Source organism: Colius striatus, chromosome 8, assembly GCF_028858725.1.
Source record: "Colius striatus isolate bColStr4 chromosome 8, bColStr4.1.hap1, whole genome shotgun sequence".
In the NCBI taxonomy this organism is placed as follows: Eukaryota; Metazoa; Chordata; class Aves; order Coliiformes; family Coliidae; genus Colius; species Colius striatus.
In genome coordinates this window covers 26,583,137-26,600,329 of record NC_084766.1, presented here as the reverse complement: position 1 = coordinate 26,600,329, position 17,193 = coordinate 26,583,137, and the positions used below count along the sequence as shown (strand labels likewise).

Here is a 17,193-nt window from a genome sequence, read left to right as displayed (position 1 = left end):
AAACTAATCCTGTTGTGATCTTGCAAACCACATCCTTTTTTAATTTAGCATCCCTAAGTGGGGTCTGTGAGGATTCTAATTACATCTCCCTTCTTCTTGCAAGACTTTTCTTCCTATTGAAACTTCCCTAGAAGCAGCAACTACAAATTTGCCAAGGATCCTGGGGAATAGAACAGGCCCTTTCACCATCAGCTTTTTTTATTAACCTAGTGAGACAGAGGAAATAGTGTCCTAACACACTCAAATGTGATTAGCACTAAAGGTTTTTCTTCATTAATTCTCTGTGGACAGCAATAATGAGCATTAAGAGCAAGCTGTAGGTATAGCTTTAGGTCTAATGAGCTCTATCAATGTTAAAAAGGTCTGTATGATCTTTGATTTTCTTTCCCTTGAGATATGGAAAAAAATACCCCCTTATTAAAGTAACAGAAAAAGGCACCTGTAAATAAAACAATTCAGGTACAACCAATAGGGAAGTAACAGCCTATAAAACAACATTCACGGCAGGGAAAGTTCTCGAGTAGATATATGTATTGTTACACTTGATGAGCAGTATAATAACAAAAGCAGGCAGAAGTCACCACACTCCATGCATGGGCCATGAGAATTGAAATTATTTCGAGTTAAGGTTAAAAACAAATTAAAATAAGACATTTATTGGGGGATAAACAAAATGAAGTTTTATTCATATTTTGATCATGCTGTAGGTGAAGCACTTCCATGAGAAGGCCTTTGCTTCAGTATTTATTTGAAGAGAGAAAACACTTTGGCTATCACATGAAGTAGTAGAGCAGACAGCTGTTGGTTGCAGTTTTCTTGCCTTCCCTTCTATTATCTCAGGCTGTGGCAGGATGCTGAGGAGACAGATTCCCTGAAGATGACTCTGGACCAGTATCTGACAATAACGCATTATGGCACATTTCCTTGAGTAATGATTAAAGTTACTGAGAACATCTCATTGCAGCTTCAGAATATTAACAGCATGACAATTAGTTATCTTTACTTAACTCAAAAAATGCTGTCATTAACTGACTGGCAGCAGGAAGACATTTGTAAGGTGGGGATGTATCTATGAACAAAGAACTGAACTTTTCCCCATCTGAACATCAACAGAAATGACAATTAATTTAAGTTCATTACTTCAATACAAGTAACCATACAAAGACTAATCAAAGAATGGACTGCCTTCTACCTGTGAAAGTATGACTTGATTTCATTTTACTTTTATTAAATAACAATTCACTGATCAAATTATTGAGCCAGGAACAGCACGAGATTGATCTTTTCCGTTCAGTATTACAGTGCCTACTGTATGGCAGTACACAGCTTTACAAGTGTCTCCTGAGAAAAACCTCCTAACCTCAAAGCATAAAATCAACACTTCCTATGTGATCAGCATTCATCCACTCTTTCCTGCTTCTGCATGTGTGTAATTGAAAGCTTTGCACTTGTAGATTATGCATCTACAAAATCTTCCTCTGCTCTGCTGTAGTGCAATAACTGGTCTTCTAATCCAAAAGTATCCATGAGCTGGGTGAGACTCACTTTCTTGCCATCTGCAGAAAAGGCAGACTGTAGTTCATACAACATCAACTGGGCGCTGCTTCTCCATTTCACAATCAAAGCCTGCAGTTCAGACAAGTTGTTCTGAAATTTGGACAAAGAAAAGAAATGTTGTCATTTGCTGAAATGTGAGGTCTTTTGGTACCCTCCAGATTTATTTCTATATAAATTCCTTAAACTGAGACAACACACAAATACCACACACACAAAAGGGACTCAGTATTGTTGTGAAATCAATAAATAAGGATTACACTATGAGTTATACTTCAAAGAATGACTTACAAGTGCTTTTCCAGAGGTTCACCTCACCTTAGATCGATACATCTTAACCAGTCTGAGCCTTCGAAGCAGTTCTTCTTTCTCTTGCACTTGTTTCACCAGCCTTACTTTTTGTTCCAGGGGTTGTTGCTGACTAAGATCAACCTCTAAAACATCAGAATTCTCTGCTGATCCACAGAGACCACTTGGCTGTAGGGGACTTTTGAAACATGTATGTCCAGTGCTGTTGCTTTCCAAGTTTTCAGAACCATTTTGCAACGTGGAACAATCTGTACTTGTCTTTGGCTGGCACCCTCTGTCAGCATCAGCGCAGTCTTTTTCTTCAGTGTCTATTTTGAGCCGCTTTGCCACCGAAAAATTAGCATTGAACGAACGTCTGGTTTTCCTTAATCGCTCCCTCAAAGCTGCACTCATGGGCTACAAAAGAAATAGAACAAAACAAAAAAAAACCAGAAGGATCAGAACAATTTTTGAACAAATTTCAAAGAACTGTTTAGTCTGGTTATTATTTACATAGAATATGTCATATCTGTCTAGATCACTGTAAAACCAATATCTGCAAGATGTGGAAAGATGTACCTCCACATTTTCTAGAAGCAAATCCTGTACTGAGGCAAACCTCAATACAGCTAGTCTTTGTGCAGAAGACATACAGCATATTTCAACTTGGCTAATTTTATTCCATTAAGTTCAATTTCCTCCTCTACTTTAATGGAGATAAGAGTTGGGGTTTTTTTTTGCCATTCCATCCCACCACACATACACTTTCTGTATTAGCACTAGCAGAAAACATCTGTATTCTAGAGACTATTAGAAATGATCTGTTTAAGTTTGACTTGTTCATGCTTTGAGATCCTCCACTGATAAGCATCTAAAAAGTTGTGGTTTTTTCTTCCAAATAAGTTAACAGTTACTTTTTATGACCCATGTCTAATAGTTTTACCTGTGAAAAATATACTGAAATGGAGGAGAGAAGGACTAGTTAAGGAACACTTGCAAACTAGCCCCATCCTGCATAGGTCTGAGTGCTGAGCATCACCATGCTAGGATGAAGATCAGAGCAGAGCTCAGCATTATGGAGAGTATATAAACTGAAAGCAGTGAACTTCATTCAAGTGTAAGCAGAAGTCACAGAAAGTCATTCTGCACACAAAGCAACACAGAAAATTAGGACTTGAGAAAACTGAAGATGACAGATTTAAACAAAAGAAACCCCAAACCAACAACAAAACCCAATGCAAACCCTAAATAATACTTAAATGTATTAGTATGGCATTTGGGTTATGCTGCTCCATCCCTTTGTATTCACAGATGACAGCTGCATATTCAGAGCTAAGTATACCAAGCACATTCCTTACCTGGACAACCCTGTTATGGTTATAAACTACCTATCCTTACCCTCCTAGCAAACAGTATCTTGCTGTCTTCCAAGTACTTGATGCTTACAAGTACTTTCACAAGTGTTTTTGCTACTACAAAGAGCCACATTATTGGAAAAACAAGTAGTTGTCATACCTGCTTCCTTGAACTAGTGCCCTGTAAAGCTGCTGTTCCACAATCCTTTGGAGTATGGCATAAAGACGGCAATTTATCGAGCACTGGTTCTTCCATCTCGAGATGGACAGCAGTTTCTGTTAAAAGACAGAATTAATTATATATGGTACCATTCTCACCTGATGAGCCACATGGCTGCAGAAATTATTTAAAAGCTCTAACACAAAACAGTAAGGCTTATATTCTAATTGGCAACTTAAAAAAAAGACACCTGCATAAGGATACATAACTGTCTCATGTGCTAAGCAGCATCTTGCTTTGTGAGTGGCTTTTCTTCAGGAGTGTTGTATATTATTTTTCTCTTGCTCATAAAGCTCTAAAATATGATAAATATTATAAAAAGTCTTACTGATATTCTCCATTATCTCTTTTTTCTATCTGATATCCACTTTCAATGGTTAAAATGGAGCAAGACAACTTATGAAGCAATCAAACCCATTAGAGAATATCTAGAAATCCAAGGTCAGATTCTGTGACAACAGACTCATCCAAAAAAGCCCAATCCAAACTGTATTTTCTTAACCTGAATGACCCTTACTTCTTGTCTAACTTAAAGGAATAATCCTCACAAAGGCAGGTTGTGAAGAACCAGTCCTTTCACTTAATTGCATCCCATGTAGCGATAAAAGGATTGTCAGGAGCCACAAGATCTTTACTGTCTACATGCATAAACAATCTTTTCTACAAAACAAAATGATTGAGTACTCAGGTCTGAGAAAATAATCCACCATCTCATTTGATACTTCTGGGGATGCTGCTTAAAAAAAGTAATTACTCACACAAGTAGAATTTTAGATTAAAAGCAAGCTTCCCCAGTTCACTCAGAAAAGCAGCTTAATTAAAACGGCAAGTCATACCTCCCCAGCATGTAACAACTTCAAATGGATTTGGCAATGTTTAACTTGGTTCAGCACTTGTGAACCACCTGCTAATGGCCAAAATGCAGCTGGAAAATCAGCAGATACACCTCCGTTTACCAGCAAATTGCAGTTAGGTGCATAAAAACAGAAGCCTCTTAAAAATAAAATCCTGCAAAGGAGACACTGGGCAACACAAGGCTGGCACAAGGGGCTTCCTCTTCCCAGACGAAATGTACCAAAGCCTTACAAACCCAGCAGCCCTGGATTGCTGGCTCTATACCAAAGGACACAGGGTCCTCGTTTATCTTGCAAATCAACACACTCTCCAGTTGTTCAAAATTCAGCATACTGTATTCTATTAAAAAAAACCAGACTTCAGTAAAGAAAGTTTAGCTAACTGGGCATTTTAGTAATCTATCAATTAAACAGGAAGCCCACAGCACCCATTAAATATAGTGTGAGTTATGAGTTATTTCTTAATGTAAACAAGAACCTAGAAAAAAATATATGTATACAGTATGTCACAAGTCTTACTGAGCAGCAAAATAATTTCAAGCCTCAGAGCTAGCTTCAGCAGGCTTGTTCAACTCTTAAAAAAATAATCCTATGAGTCTCTGCTTTTACACTGACACAGATTATTTGTCTCCAAATGACCATGACTACAATGAATACTTTTTTTCCCCCGTGGTTCACAAATGCTGTTACTTCAACTGTTTAGCAACACATTGACACAGGACTTCCTACACCTTTAAAATCCTTCCCCAAGACCTCAGCCTAACAATTCTTTACGTTTTCAAGCAGTGATGCTATTTATCACACAGAAAAATAATTCTGCCCAGTAAGTAAAGAAAACTCGGTCCAGAAGGGGAAAAGACAATTTTGCACTTCAGTACTTTCTTGATTTTGCACTTTGGGTAAGTCCTCGATGCTACATGGCTGAGTTTTCCTGCTTATCACTACGTTATGTAACAGCACTTTCACGTTCTCCTCTCACCAACCGAAGACTCTATTAACACTCAATAACAAATCTTCTCTAGCTCGTTTTCCACCCTACATGGAAGCAGAAAGGCCGGGCAGCGCATAAACACAACCACAGATCGAGAGAGATCTTTCTGAGGTGATGCACTCTGGATGGCCAAGAAGCATCCCAAAAACGGAGCGCAGCAGGGACCTGCAGCGCAACCACGGACCGTGCCAGAGGCTGCTCACACGCCGCGGGGCGACGGCCACCATGCCTCCAGCCCTCACGGGGCCGATCCCCCTCACCCAGGAGCCACCTGAGCCCAGGCCAGGGGGGCGGGGCATGGAAGGCGATGGCTCTAGGGGACCCTTCTCCCCTCCCTCGTCTACCCCAAACTGTGGCGAACGGCACCCGCTCCCCGGACACCGAGGGAAGGAGCCGACCGCACATCCACACCTCCGCCGGCGGCCCGTGGGTTCCAATCTCCCGCTTCCGGGGCAGGGGCGGGGCGGCGGCAGCGCCTGCGCGGCTCCGGCCCGGCCCGCTCCGCGCACAGGGCTCGTGCGCATGCGCATGGGGCGAGGAGCTTGGGGCGGGCGGGCACGCGAAGCATGGGCGGGGGGGCGGGCGGTCGCTAAATGTGGGATTGGGCGTTGCTGTCGCGAAAGTTTCAGGCAGAGCTCAGCCTCTAGAGCGTCAAGGGGGGATATCCCCGGGAGCCTCATACACAATTCTCTTGCAGCTGAGCATGCTGCTGCTTGTAGGCTAGAAAGGCCTTGCCACCCCACGGCTGAGGTCTTGGTCAAGGCCAGTCAGGTGCCATTGCACTGCATGTGAGGGCGACTCCAGCCTCCACACAACGTGCTCCTCACCTCCAGTGGCAGGGCACAGCCAAGCAAAGCACCACTTGCCACCTCAAGCCACCACTTGTCACCGCTACCTCAAGCCCTGCTGCCTCACAAAATGGGAAAAACTACCTGAGGAACACATCAGATGTGCTATGCAAACAGCAGTGTCTTGGTAGTGAGGGAAGGAGAAAGAAGTGAAAATGAGGAAGCTTGACTGGAAAAGCAGGCAGGTAGATGGACTGTGGCAAGGAACAGCCCCAGCTGTAGCTGCAGTCACACCTACAGAGCAGGATTAGAGAGGACTGACCCTCAAAAGATGCTGCTGAAGCATGCCAAATTTTCGTATCTTTACTAGCAAATAACCATGCTGCAGACCTGGTTTCTCCACATGGATTTACGTTTCTCAAAATTTATTTATCAAAAAGGTCTTTCCAATATAACCATCAGGATTGAGAAAAACAGTGGTGGAAGCCAAAATGGTGGCAGCTTCCAGCCCATGGGGTTGATGTATCAGTGGTTCCTCCAGCACTGCCCACAGCCAGACTGCTCTGCGCCGTGCGTCAGGCCTCACACAGCTGTGTAGAACGTTGCACATGGAATACACGCACCCACGCGCTCTTGCTAGATCATGCCCTGAATCTGGGTAGCAGAAGTGCACTCATTTCCTGCCTGGTGCCTCCTCACAAACTCAAATGAGGATGCTCAGTTTTCACCTTGTGTAACTCCCATCTACACTGAGGTACGATATGCTCTTGCACTGAGAGGTGAGTAAGCACTGAGTGTAGGTGTGGTGATATGTTTGCAGTTTATGTTCTTTTGAGCATAAATACACATAGATTCACTCACTTCAAATAGAATTTCACGGGAATGGTAGCAACCTTTTTTCACTTACAGTGAAAAGTATCAAAGCATTCAGAAGCCTGTCTAGAACAAGTCACTTCAGGAAATTTGAGAACTCAAGGCCTTTGGATTACTCATTGTAAAGGAGTTAACCATCTATGGGTGAAATTGATTTACAAATAATATTCTCAGTAACAAACGTGGGAAGTTTATATGACTAAGTGGTATGATCAGTTATAACAGTCTAGCAAAATCACTCACACAATACCTCCACTGTTGAGGCCATTGGGAGGCATTTTTTAAACCTCTCCATTTTGAGGGGTTTTGTTTTGGGTTTGTTTGTTTCTTTTAAGAAGTACAACAGATAGTTTAATGTAATAAATATTTTAACTTTTGAATTATGTTATAAATGGACTCCTGAGTACAACAGCAAAACTGCTAAAACAACTTAATGCTTCAAATTTATCAAGTGAGTTGGCTCATAAACTGGAGCTTTGAGATGGCGTGTCTCCAAGTTCACAACACATTTCCTTCTGTTTCAAGGATGGTCCCTGCTTTAAATTACTCATGCTCTGTTGTACAGACATGTTAACAGTTGAGTTGCTCAAGAACAACAGAAAGTTTGAGATTTTAGATCATTTGCCAGCTGTGATTCCAGTAAGATTTTACAGGAACATAACACATGAAAAAGTCATCCTGTGTATTGTCGTTGCTAGTTTATTAGAGCAACACCTACATGCCCCACCCCAAGTGAAGATTACAGTCTGCTTGAGACTGTGAATATAGAAAGACAGTTCAGGTTTATGAGTTTAACATACTACATATAGAGTGGAGAAGAGGAAATATTGCCGTCAATAATAGATAATCACTCTAGGAAGAGATTCTGTTCCAGGTTGGTATTGTTTAGCTGTGTTTCCTACATTTACATATGAGTAAATGTGTTTAAATTGGTATTTACACATAGCGCTGAAAAAACATGTCCACGATCTAGCAGGAGGCCCCTGATGGAGCTGAGAACTACCATGTCATCAGTCACTCTCTGGTGACTATCCAGTACTTTTATTGCAGAAACCCAGTAGTGATGGATGCTGCCTTATCCACAACTTAATGATGGCAAACAAGAGTCAGACTAAAACCATCCTCTCAAAAAGTGCACATCTGTTTCCCCTGAGGAAAAGAGATTATCCATGTGTTATTGATATTGGCATGTTTATGGCACACCACAGAGTGTTTCTCATACTGTTCATTTAAGTTCACGGGTACGTGCACACAGATAGCAAGTTCATTGCAGTGCAGCTTTTATTAAGCCTTATAATGCTATTGTTTGGGGTTTTTTTAATTCTTTTTGTGTTCAGAATAGTCTAGGGTAAGCAAAATTAAAGAAAAAAAAAACATAGGAAATTGTGTACTTGGTAATAAAATTATTGAACTCTATTTGCCAGGCATGCTGCTTCCCTTCACAGAAGCTTGTTTCCCCAAGGAACCAGAAGGAAAATGTGCTTCCCAGCATTATTTTTTTTATGTTTGTGTGATGACATTTTAGTGATTGGATTTTTTTTTCCAGTTTACTCCAGTTTGTCTCCACAATTGAAAGATATTCTCTACATATCATCTCTTTCATTAATCTTATATTACCAGAAGAGCACTAGGGCTCACACGTTCTCATCACTGACAGGATGAGAACATGTTATATTCCCCTGTGGGCATCATCTGTAGTAGCAAAGCCAAAGTGGAGAGTAATAGTAAAGGGTACTGACTTTGGGTTCAGAGACTCCAGTTTGACCTTTATGGATTCTACCCTTCCAGAGTGCCAGTAGCATCACAAAACTTGCCTTTAACAAGGGCACTACAGCCAAGCCTTTTTCTCCCTAACATTTCCAATGAGATGTTAGGGAGATGTTAGTCAACATACTAAGTCTTAAGGCACATAATGCATTGCCCCCTTCTCTCATTTTTCTAAAATCTGTTCATCTTGTTTAAAACTAAATGATGTATCCTGGCACATGAAGTACACTGCGCTGTCTGCGGATTCTCTCTCGCCCGAGGCAAGAGGGTGGGGTGTTTTTATGGGCCTAACCACTAACTGCTGCAGAGATTTTTAAAATCCTTCCCACTTCAGCATGGGCCTAAGGCTGTGTTTTTGCTGGCAGCAATGCACTTTGCAGAAAAATGTTCTGACTTGCTTAGAGCCATGTAAATATAACAAAGGAAGGGCTTTATAGACCAGATTCTTGTAGTAAAACCATTTTACTACAACAAAACCTGTCCTTGGGAGATAGATTCTGCTCTCATAATGGTGCAAATGTCCAATAATGATAATGAAGTCACTCGAATATCAACATGAAGCTAAAGCAAAAGTAAAATTCTGTTGTGTTTTCTGCTTTACATCTGGGGCTTGCCTAGACTACTCCTTACTTTCAAGGTACCTGCCTGGAAAAGAAGAACTGACATAATTTATTGTAGCTGAAGGGCACTGCAATTTGCCATTACAAAAAGAGAATGTAAGAGCCAGCTGAGATGGGGTTCCTACTTCTCGCTGCTGCATGTGCTAATAACAAAGTGGGTGAGACGCAGTGCTAATAAAAGGGAACGGCCAAAGATTGTCTCCTGTTTTTGTGTCTGCTTGTGGGATTTTCTCTGACACAGTCATGCCAAAAATTAAAGTTTGAAGTCTTTATGGGACTGTGGCATACAAAGGAAACAATAAACAGACCTTCAGTGTTCTTGTCGTTGCTGGAGAACTATATACAACCTGATCTAGGTGAACCTGTTTCTGCAGGGGGGTTGGACTAGATGATCTCTAAAGGTCCCATCCAACCCCTACCATTCTATGTTTCTATGATTTTAAGAAAATGAAAGCCTTTTAAATCTAAACTCTTCCCCAAACCAGTCCTTGGTGCAGCTTTCAACAACTGTGATGGTCCGAGCATATTTTTGTGGCAAAGGTATTTGGACTGTAGTGGAGCTTGAAGGGTCATTCCATTATCTCACGTGCTTAACACAAAACTTTATTTCATGCTGTGCACACGGAACTCTGAGGTTGCTCACGTTTATCTGTGTTACTGAAACTGATGAAGCTGAAAAAGTGGACTTGGTTTATTTGGAAATGCAGATGAGCTAGTTTGTGGGCAGTTCCTTACAGTCTGGAGGCCTTGGGTGGACTCAGCGTACTGAACTGGGGTACCAAACAAGTCATCCAGAGAGAAAGTAAACTCAGGTGGAGATGCGCATCTTACCTTCTTCCTGGACTCTTGGAGGTTTCACTGTTACCCTGAGTGTCGACTTGAGTGAGTAGCATCCATCACCACTTCAGCATTATCACTGGTTATTGTTTTATTTCAGAACAAATAACCACTCCACCGAGCACATCTTCTTCCCTGCAGCATCAGCAGGCGGGATTTAAATACACAGTTCCTCCCTGTTATTAAGAAACAAATTAGATCATTTACCTGAGGCTAGAGAAAGCCTATAAAGTAAAAATGTGATCTTTTCCTAAGGATGAAATGTGAATGTGCTGTTCCTGGGAGTTTACCATCTCTGGGTACTGATCAGATGACAATAAAGTCACATGTAGAGAGCTGAGGTTTCAACATGGAAATGTTCTCAGGCACTGACTATGTGTTGCAAACCAGGCTCAGAAGTTAATGCCATCATGTGAGACCTGGCTTAAAGCTCTCTCCTGTTTTACTGGTCATACAGTTGGTAACTTAATGTTTTAAGTGTGTATAATGTGATGTGGGAGATATATCTGTGTATTATTCATGCAAGGGAGATCACATGTCTAAGGGCAGCTGCCTCGGGGTTATGAGGCAGGCAGTTCACCAAGAATTCTGAATGGATAGGAAACTGTCACTTTTTAATGTGAAGGCTCAAGGAAATTCTTTAAAAGTCAAAAGACATAAGGTACTCGTGGGACAATGGGAACTCTAAATAACTACTTGCTCATCACTTCTCTCAAAATATTCAGCTACAGGGAAGGCAAGAAGAATGTTTTCTGTGCAGTTTCCTTTAGCAAGTGAAATGTGCAGTGAAACTTTTTGGCTTCTCATTTCTTGAGTGAACTATGCTCGTCATGTCAGTTATGGCTTATTTCAAAGTGAGTATTTCAGTGTTTGTCAGCTGCATTGTTTGTCTTCCAATTATTTCCAAAGAAAATCCGGTGCAAATTTTCTTTTCACATTCAGATGTGAAATAACTGTATTTTGAGGCCCTTTCTCTACATAGACATACAGACAACAAGTATGTAATATTTTCGTATCACCTCAATGAGCTGAAGTGATTATTCTTACATTATTTTACTGTTGCCTTACTGCAGAATGGCAGCTTAGGCCTTGTGATATTTGAAGTCATTGAGAAAGTTCCTGCTGAACTGAAGGGAAGAACTATGTTATCCTGATGGAAGTTAGTAAAAGTGTGGCATATGGAGTGAGCTAATGGTATGATTTCATGTGGTGCTGAGATACTGGGATTGCAGCTGACTGATTTAGAATAAGTGTTTCACACTGCGGTTAATGTGTGAGAAGGCAACCAGTCTCCTTCTCAACACATTAAGGAAGTTGTATTTTGGGTGAAGAACATTTGTCTTCAACGGAGTCCAGGAGTGCTGAACTGATGCTGAGTGATGAAAGAAAATTCTTTGATGAACCAGGTTAGCGAGTGCTACCCACTTTAACTGGGTCTATTTTCCTAGTAATCTTTGTAGCTTTGAGGTTGTGCCTGGCATCAGTGGCTTCCATCACACATAGCAACAGTCACCAAACAAGCTCTCTTCATTGTTAACCTCTTTGATGACTGCCAGGCCATACCATTTCAAGTAGTAGACCTGTAACTGGAGATCTCTCAGTACATTCACAGCTGAAAGTGTTACTCTGGTTTTGATCTTTAGTGCATTTTTTCTTTGAGTTAATTATAAGCATTTTATGGGTAACATAAGACAGAATAAGCTATTTCATCATTGTTAAATGGTGGTGGTAACTCAACACATGGGTATGCACTGACAAGTTTTCTCTTGAAAGTCTTCACAGGAGTTAGATCAGCAGATAGATCACCCTGGAATTTTAGCTAGCATATACCCAGGCTCTTCTTGAGTCTGTGAAACTGGGCATAACTAATCTTAAAACTGTCAACGCTGATGTCTGGATAGGAAGTCCCATGTGGGATTAGTTTTTCTAGGATCACCAGTGCATGTATAGGTGCATTCTACTCAATCATGTGTGATACATGGGCACAAAGAGTAATAAAGATTATAATCATTTACTCCATGCCGTTGATTTTGTTTGGTGCCGTCTGTCTTTTCCATTTTAGTGAGGAATTCGGAGTCGATTGTTTTTTACCTTGAAGCAACCTGAGTCCACCAAAGATACATTGCCACGAATATTGCCAAATTTCAGAAGCAGTCCAGAGTGGTGAAGTCATTCTGTGATGTACTCTTAAGACTTGAATGTGTCACCAGAAGCACAGGATCTATACTGTTGAGGAAGAACAAAACAGTCAGGTCGTAGCTCACGTGTGTATCTTAAACAGACATACCGACTTTTCCTTTTATAAGTAAACCAATATGCAAGAACAATCCTCACAGGTATGATGGAGAAGTTGCAATGACTTAGCATCCAAAATGTGGAGGATCAAACCCCACACCCTGCAGTCATGGTGATAAACTCTGTTGCTGCTATTAACTATTTTTGCATTTATTTTTGAAACACCAAAACCACGTGCCAATTTCAGCTTTAGCTGAGCTGATTTGATGAGAACTGATGATTGTACATGAATAACTAATTTCATTTCATTAGTTTGTAAGCATTTTTTTCATCTGCATAATTTGAGTAGAAGAAAGTTAAAAAAAAGTGGGATAAGACTAAATCCTTAGTGCTTTCTTTGTGGGAAGCAGCTAAATGAGATGCAGCCTTCTTCAGCGTTTTGGCCTATTAAAGTCATTACCACAATGAATGCAAATACAATCTAAGATTCCCTTTACATTTATTTATGTCCCACAGATGCAGATATGTTCAAACTGATACCTTAAGTGATTAAAGTGTGACTTAACATTCATCATCTCAGGTGGAAGAATCCCAAGAGGTGGACACTAAATCAGGAAGCTCTTTCATAAATAGAAGGGTATGTATTCAAATCAGAGTGTCTTTAGGACATATTGTATACATCAGTCTTGACTGTATTTCCCACTGATGTTTTAAAAATGCAGATCTTAGGTAAAATATAAAAAAAAAATGCATTGAAAGGTCACTCTTAGCATATTCTTTCTATTTTTTTAAATTACTGTTCCCAGTTGTCCCTGACAGTTCCTGAATACTTGACACAGAAGTATTCTGTGAATATTTCTCATGCACACCAGTCCATAGCAAACAATTCTCTTGTATTTGATCACATGTTTGTTTATTGCTAAGTTGTTTATATCTTGTGAGATGTGGATCCTATTGCTTCTAGGTGCTGGTCTTTTTTCACTAGTTGTTATTATTCAGTTGTGCAAACACTGTGCATTTGTTTTAGGAGAAGCTGACGAATTCCACTCACACTGCAAATAGCTACAGCAAACAGAAGAGGAGCATGTAATTCTAACGGCCCCTCTAATGTTAACCCAACCATAGTTCACTTCCCTGCCTCCTGTGAACTGATTGCTCTTGACTCTCACAATTACCTCATCTCTGTTTCCATTCTGTCTTCTTCCCCCATGGTCTCTATCTGCTATAGTTTTCATTATAATAATTTATGGGCATGTATTTGCTTGTTGATTTCTTTATGCTTGATTGCATATGCTTGGCATGCATTAGCTACCACAGATGCTCTCTTTCCACATTTTGTGTACTCAAAAGGAAGGGGATTTAACCTCTTTATTGATGTGAATGGGGACATATGCATGTATTGATGTCTAAGCATTAGGTATTGAACATGGCTGTTTATTGGCAGAAGAATTTGCTTCCACACATACTAAGAAGATCAATTTCCAGGACATGCTGTTGATGCCTGCACTGTTAAGGAAATACCTTATGAAACCGTAAGTTAAACTCTGCCTGCTGGTCAGGTAAAGGAGGTTCACAACAATTTGGCACTGTTGTCCTTCAATAGTAAAATATAGTAGCTTAAAGACACTTGCAAAACTGGCTGATTGTTGTTGTCCAAACAGTAACTAACTGAAGTATCGTGCAGTTAAACTGGATGAGCACATGATTGACAGCCTTGGGCAACACTAGGAACAAAGTCCCCAGGTCAGCACAGTACTTAAATATGCATGTGCCTTTAAGCATGTGGGCAGTCCCCGTGAAGACTAGCAGTAGTTCTCAGTGATCAGAGGTCTGGGACACTGGGTGTCTGAGAAAAGCTGCAGGAACAGGAAGAGCACAGTCTGCTGTTGAAAACCTTAATGGCATATATGGCAACAGCATTCATATCGAGGTGGTGGAAAGAAAAAAGTTACACTGAGAATGGGAGAGAGGAAGTGATCTTCAGCTGAAGCAGAAGATACCTGTTTTGGAACTTCCAAGACATTTTCTAACAGCAAGTGTGGTGAGATACAGGCAGATCACTCTGGCAGGCTCTGCAGCCTCATTTGAAGAAAAATCTATCAGTAGTTAAGGTGGAGCTGGGTCTTGGGACAGAGAGATGGACCAGATACCTTACTGAAGGCCCTTTCAGCCTTATTTTCTACAGCTGTATAATTTTATGTGCTCATTACCCATGTACATAAAAATAAATATATAAAGACTCTCAGAGCATTCTTCTTTATGGGCTTAGGCAAATATTACACTGTCAAAAGGGTGAGCAGTAGATCAGTGTTCTTATTGGGCTCCCTGTTGGTACCTCATCTTCCCAAAAACGTGGATTCAGTGAACTCAATATACCAAATTCCAGAAAATAGACAGACTTGCTCATGAGGGTTCTTCATTTTAGATCACAACCTATACAGTGTTTTATCCATCACTTTTATGTTGCCTTTGTACCTAACAGAACAATTTTCTTAGTACGGGTTTTTAATATTGGGGATGATGGTGTAAATATTTTGTTCTGAACTCTTTAATTTATGCTGGAAACTATAAACATCTTTAGATGCTGTGGTTACAAAGCCTTCAGCTGGCAACTTTAATCATGGATGTTATTAAAGTAGAATCCAAAGAGCAGTTCCTTTTCAGGGACTGAGTAAAGAAGGCAGCTACCATAACACGCATCTGGCAACCCTGTGATAATAATAAATATACTCAGAAAGATCCATGCCAGCAGGAAGATCTGAAATACGTAACATATGGAGTGAGTATGAACCCAGGGTGCCTTGATTTTAATAAGAGAAGGCTGTGTGTTATCACAGGTCTCACAAGTTGAACTTCTGATGGAAGCAAATTAATGAGAATCTGAATCGCTATGAAATGAAAAGTTTCACTAACAGCTAAGTTTCCAGCCAGTCATCTGGCTGAGAAGTGATACACAACAGACCTGGCATTTGAGAAAGGCAATACTTTTGTGCTTTGGATAAGAAACATGATTTTTCAAGCAGAGACATGAAAGTAGAGATGGGCACAGTCAGAACGTTCAGAGCCAAGTCAGATAAACTGCCAGAAACTGGAAGCAGAGGTGACTTAAATAGTCTGGATCCAAGTTTTGAGTGTTCTCTTGCAAATATCTTACTCAGAACTCTTTAAAAAATAATCTGCTCCCCTGAAGTCAGGGTTCAAGCAGTGATATAAGCAAGGCTCTGAAAATAAAAGCTTCCTTTTCCCCAAGGGTTCTGTCCTATCAGCTGAGCACCTGGAGTGCAGGGTACTTGCCATCATGCCACCATTTCTTCTTTTACTTTTGATTTTAAATACCTTCTTGGCACCAGAGAAAAGCTCGTTTGTAAAATGAGATCCTCTTGCAGGCAATGTTATGTGAAGGAGTGATAGAATCACTGATGGACATTACTGGGGAGAGCAAGGAGTGAAAGAGTAGCTCTGAGCCTAGGAGATGAATTATGTAGAGACTTTCCCAGTAAAGCCAACTACTGCTTGTTGTCTTTGAATATTCCTTGCTTATACCTTTGTTGTTGTATGTATTGCACCTGAAATTGTAATAAGAAACCCCATTGTGCAAGGCAATGTGACCCAGCTAGATTTAGGTCATCATTTCCCTGTAACCAGCAGGAGAAATGTGTTAAAGAAGTCAGTGGTTAAAACGAAGAAACATTCCTGACTAGCTCTGTAGAAACCTGAGTCCTGCTGAAAATAAATAGTTCCCAGTCTTCTCTGGCATATTGGAGAGCTGCCCCACAGTATTGTCATTTGGATTGTAACAATGAAGTACAGATCAACTAGATGGATTGTGATAGATACAGCAGCTTGGGACATCTGGGTTCTAACTGTGCCTGAACTAACTGTAAGACCATCATGCATGAGAGAGCTGCATGATTTCCATAGACATAGCAATAATTTATTATTATATTTTTACTACTATACCCATAAACATGGGTAGATATTCCACAGACTGCACTGTACCTCTATGCTCTTATGAAGCAGAAATAAATAATATCAAAGGGCCACAGACCCCCACTGATGTGGTCTCTTCTGGGTCACAAATCTTCTCTTTATCCTTCAACAATCAGTTTTTGGTTGGAATTAGCATATCACTTCTGGTTTTGTATGACTAAGGTGTGTCTGGCTAGAGATTTGCTGGTAGAAGCATAAACTCTAATGAGAAACTTGGAGAGGTGCGAGGGAATGGGAGCATGAAGAAAATAACCATGAGTGGTGCTGAGTACTGCTTTTAACTCACATAAGAAGAAAGCTGGAAACTGAAAGATGTTCTAGGTTAAAGAACACTGAGGGATCATAAAACAGATTGAAAAACACTTGTTAATGAGCTGCCAGCTATGACTTTGACTTGTATAATATTGCTTAAATATTTACTCTCATTCTAACTATTGATAAATGGTGTGTCTCTAACTACTCTGTAACTCCAGCCACGATTTCCAGCTTTTACCTCTGTCTATTCATAACTGTCTCAGAGTAAGGCAAAAAAAATGTGCATGGACTGGCTAATTTTAACCCTTGTAGCTGTATTTTCTGAATGATTCTGAAGAGAAGCGTTGAGTGTATGTTGTGACAGTTCTCCGTGGATCTGATCTGTTGTTCTGGCTCCGTGAGAATGTTTGTATGGTCAGGAAGTCTGTGCCAAGGTATCAAATGTAGATGTGAAACTTGATCAAGATTCCTGAACTGCCAGTGTATCAAAATAGAAGGAAATCCACAAATGCTGTAATTTATTTAACACAAGATACATATGAAAGGCACTGAACACAATTTGAGAA

The 17,193-nt window shown here is 40.5% G+C and overlaps 1 protein-coding gene across 1 annotated transcript; it reads right to left on the bottom strand.

Moving 5' to 3' along the window:
- Nucleotides 1–1,359: 1,359 nt before the first annotated feature.
- SFR1 (SWI5 dependent homologous recombination repair protein 1) lies at nucleotides 1,360–3,453 on the bottom strand. The gene is made up of 3 exons (XM_010201401.2): nucleotides 3,358–3,453; nucleotides 1,873–2,259; nucleotides 1,360–1,647 (listed from the first exon to the last, which is right to left on the bottom strand). The coding sequence occupies exons 1-3, from the start codon at nucleotides 3,451–3,453 to the stop codon at nucleotides 1,456–1,458; spliced, it is 675 nt and encodes a 224-aa protein (XP_010199703.2). The 3' UTR covers nucleotides 1,360–1,455.
- Nucleotides 3,454–17,193: the final 13,740 nt, after the last annotated feature.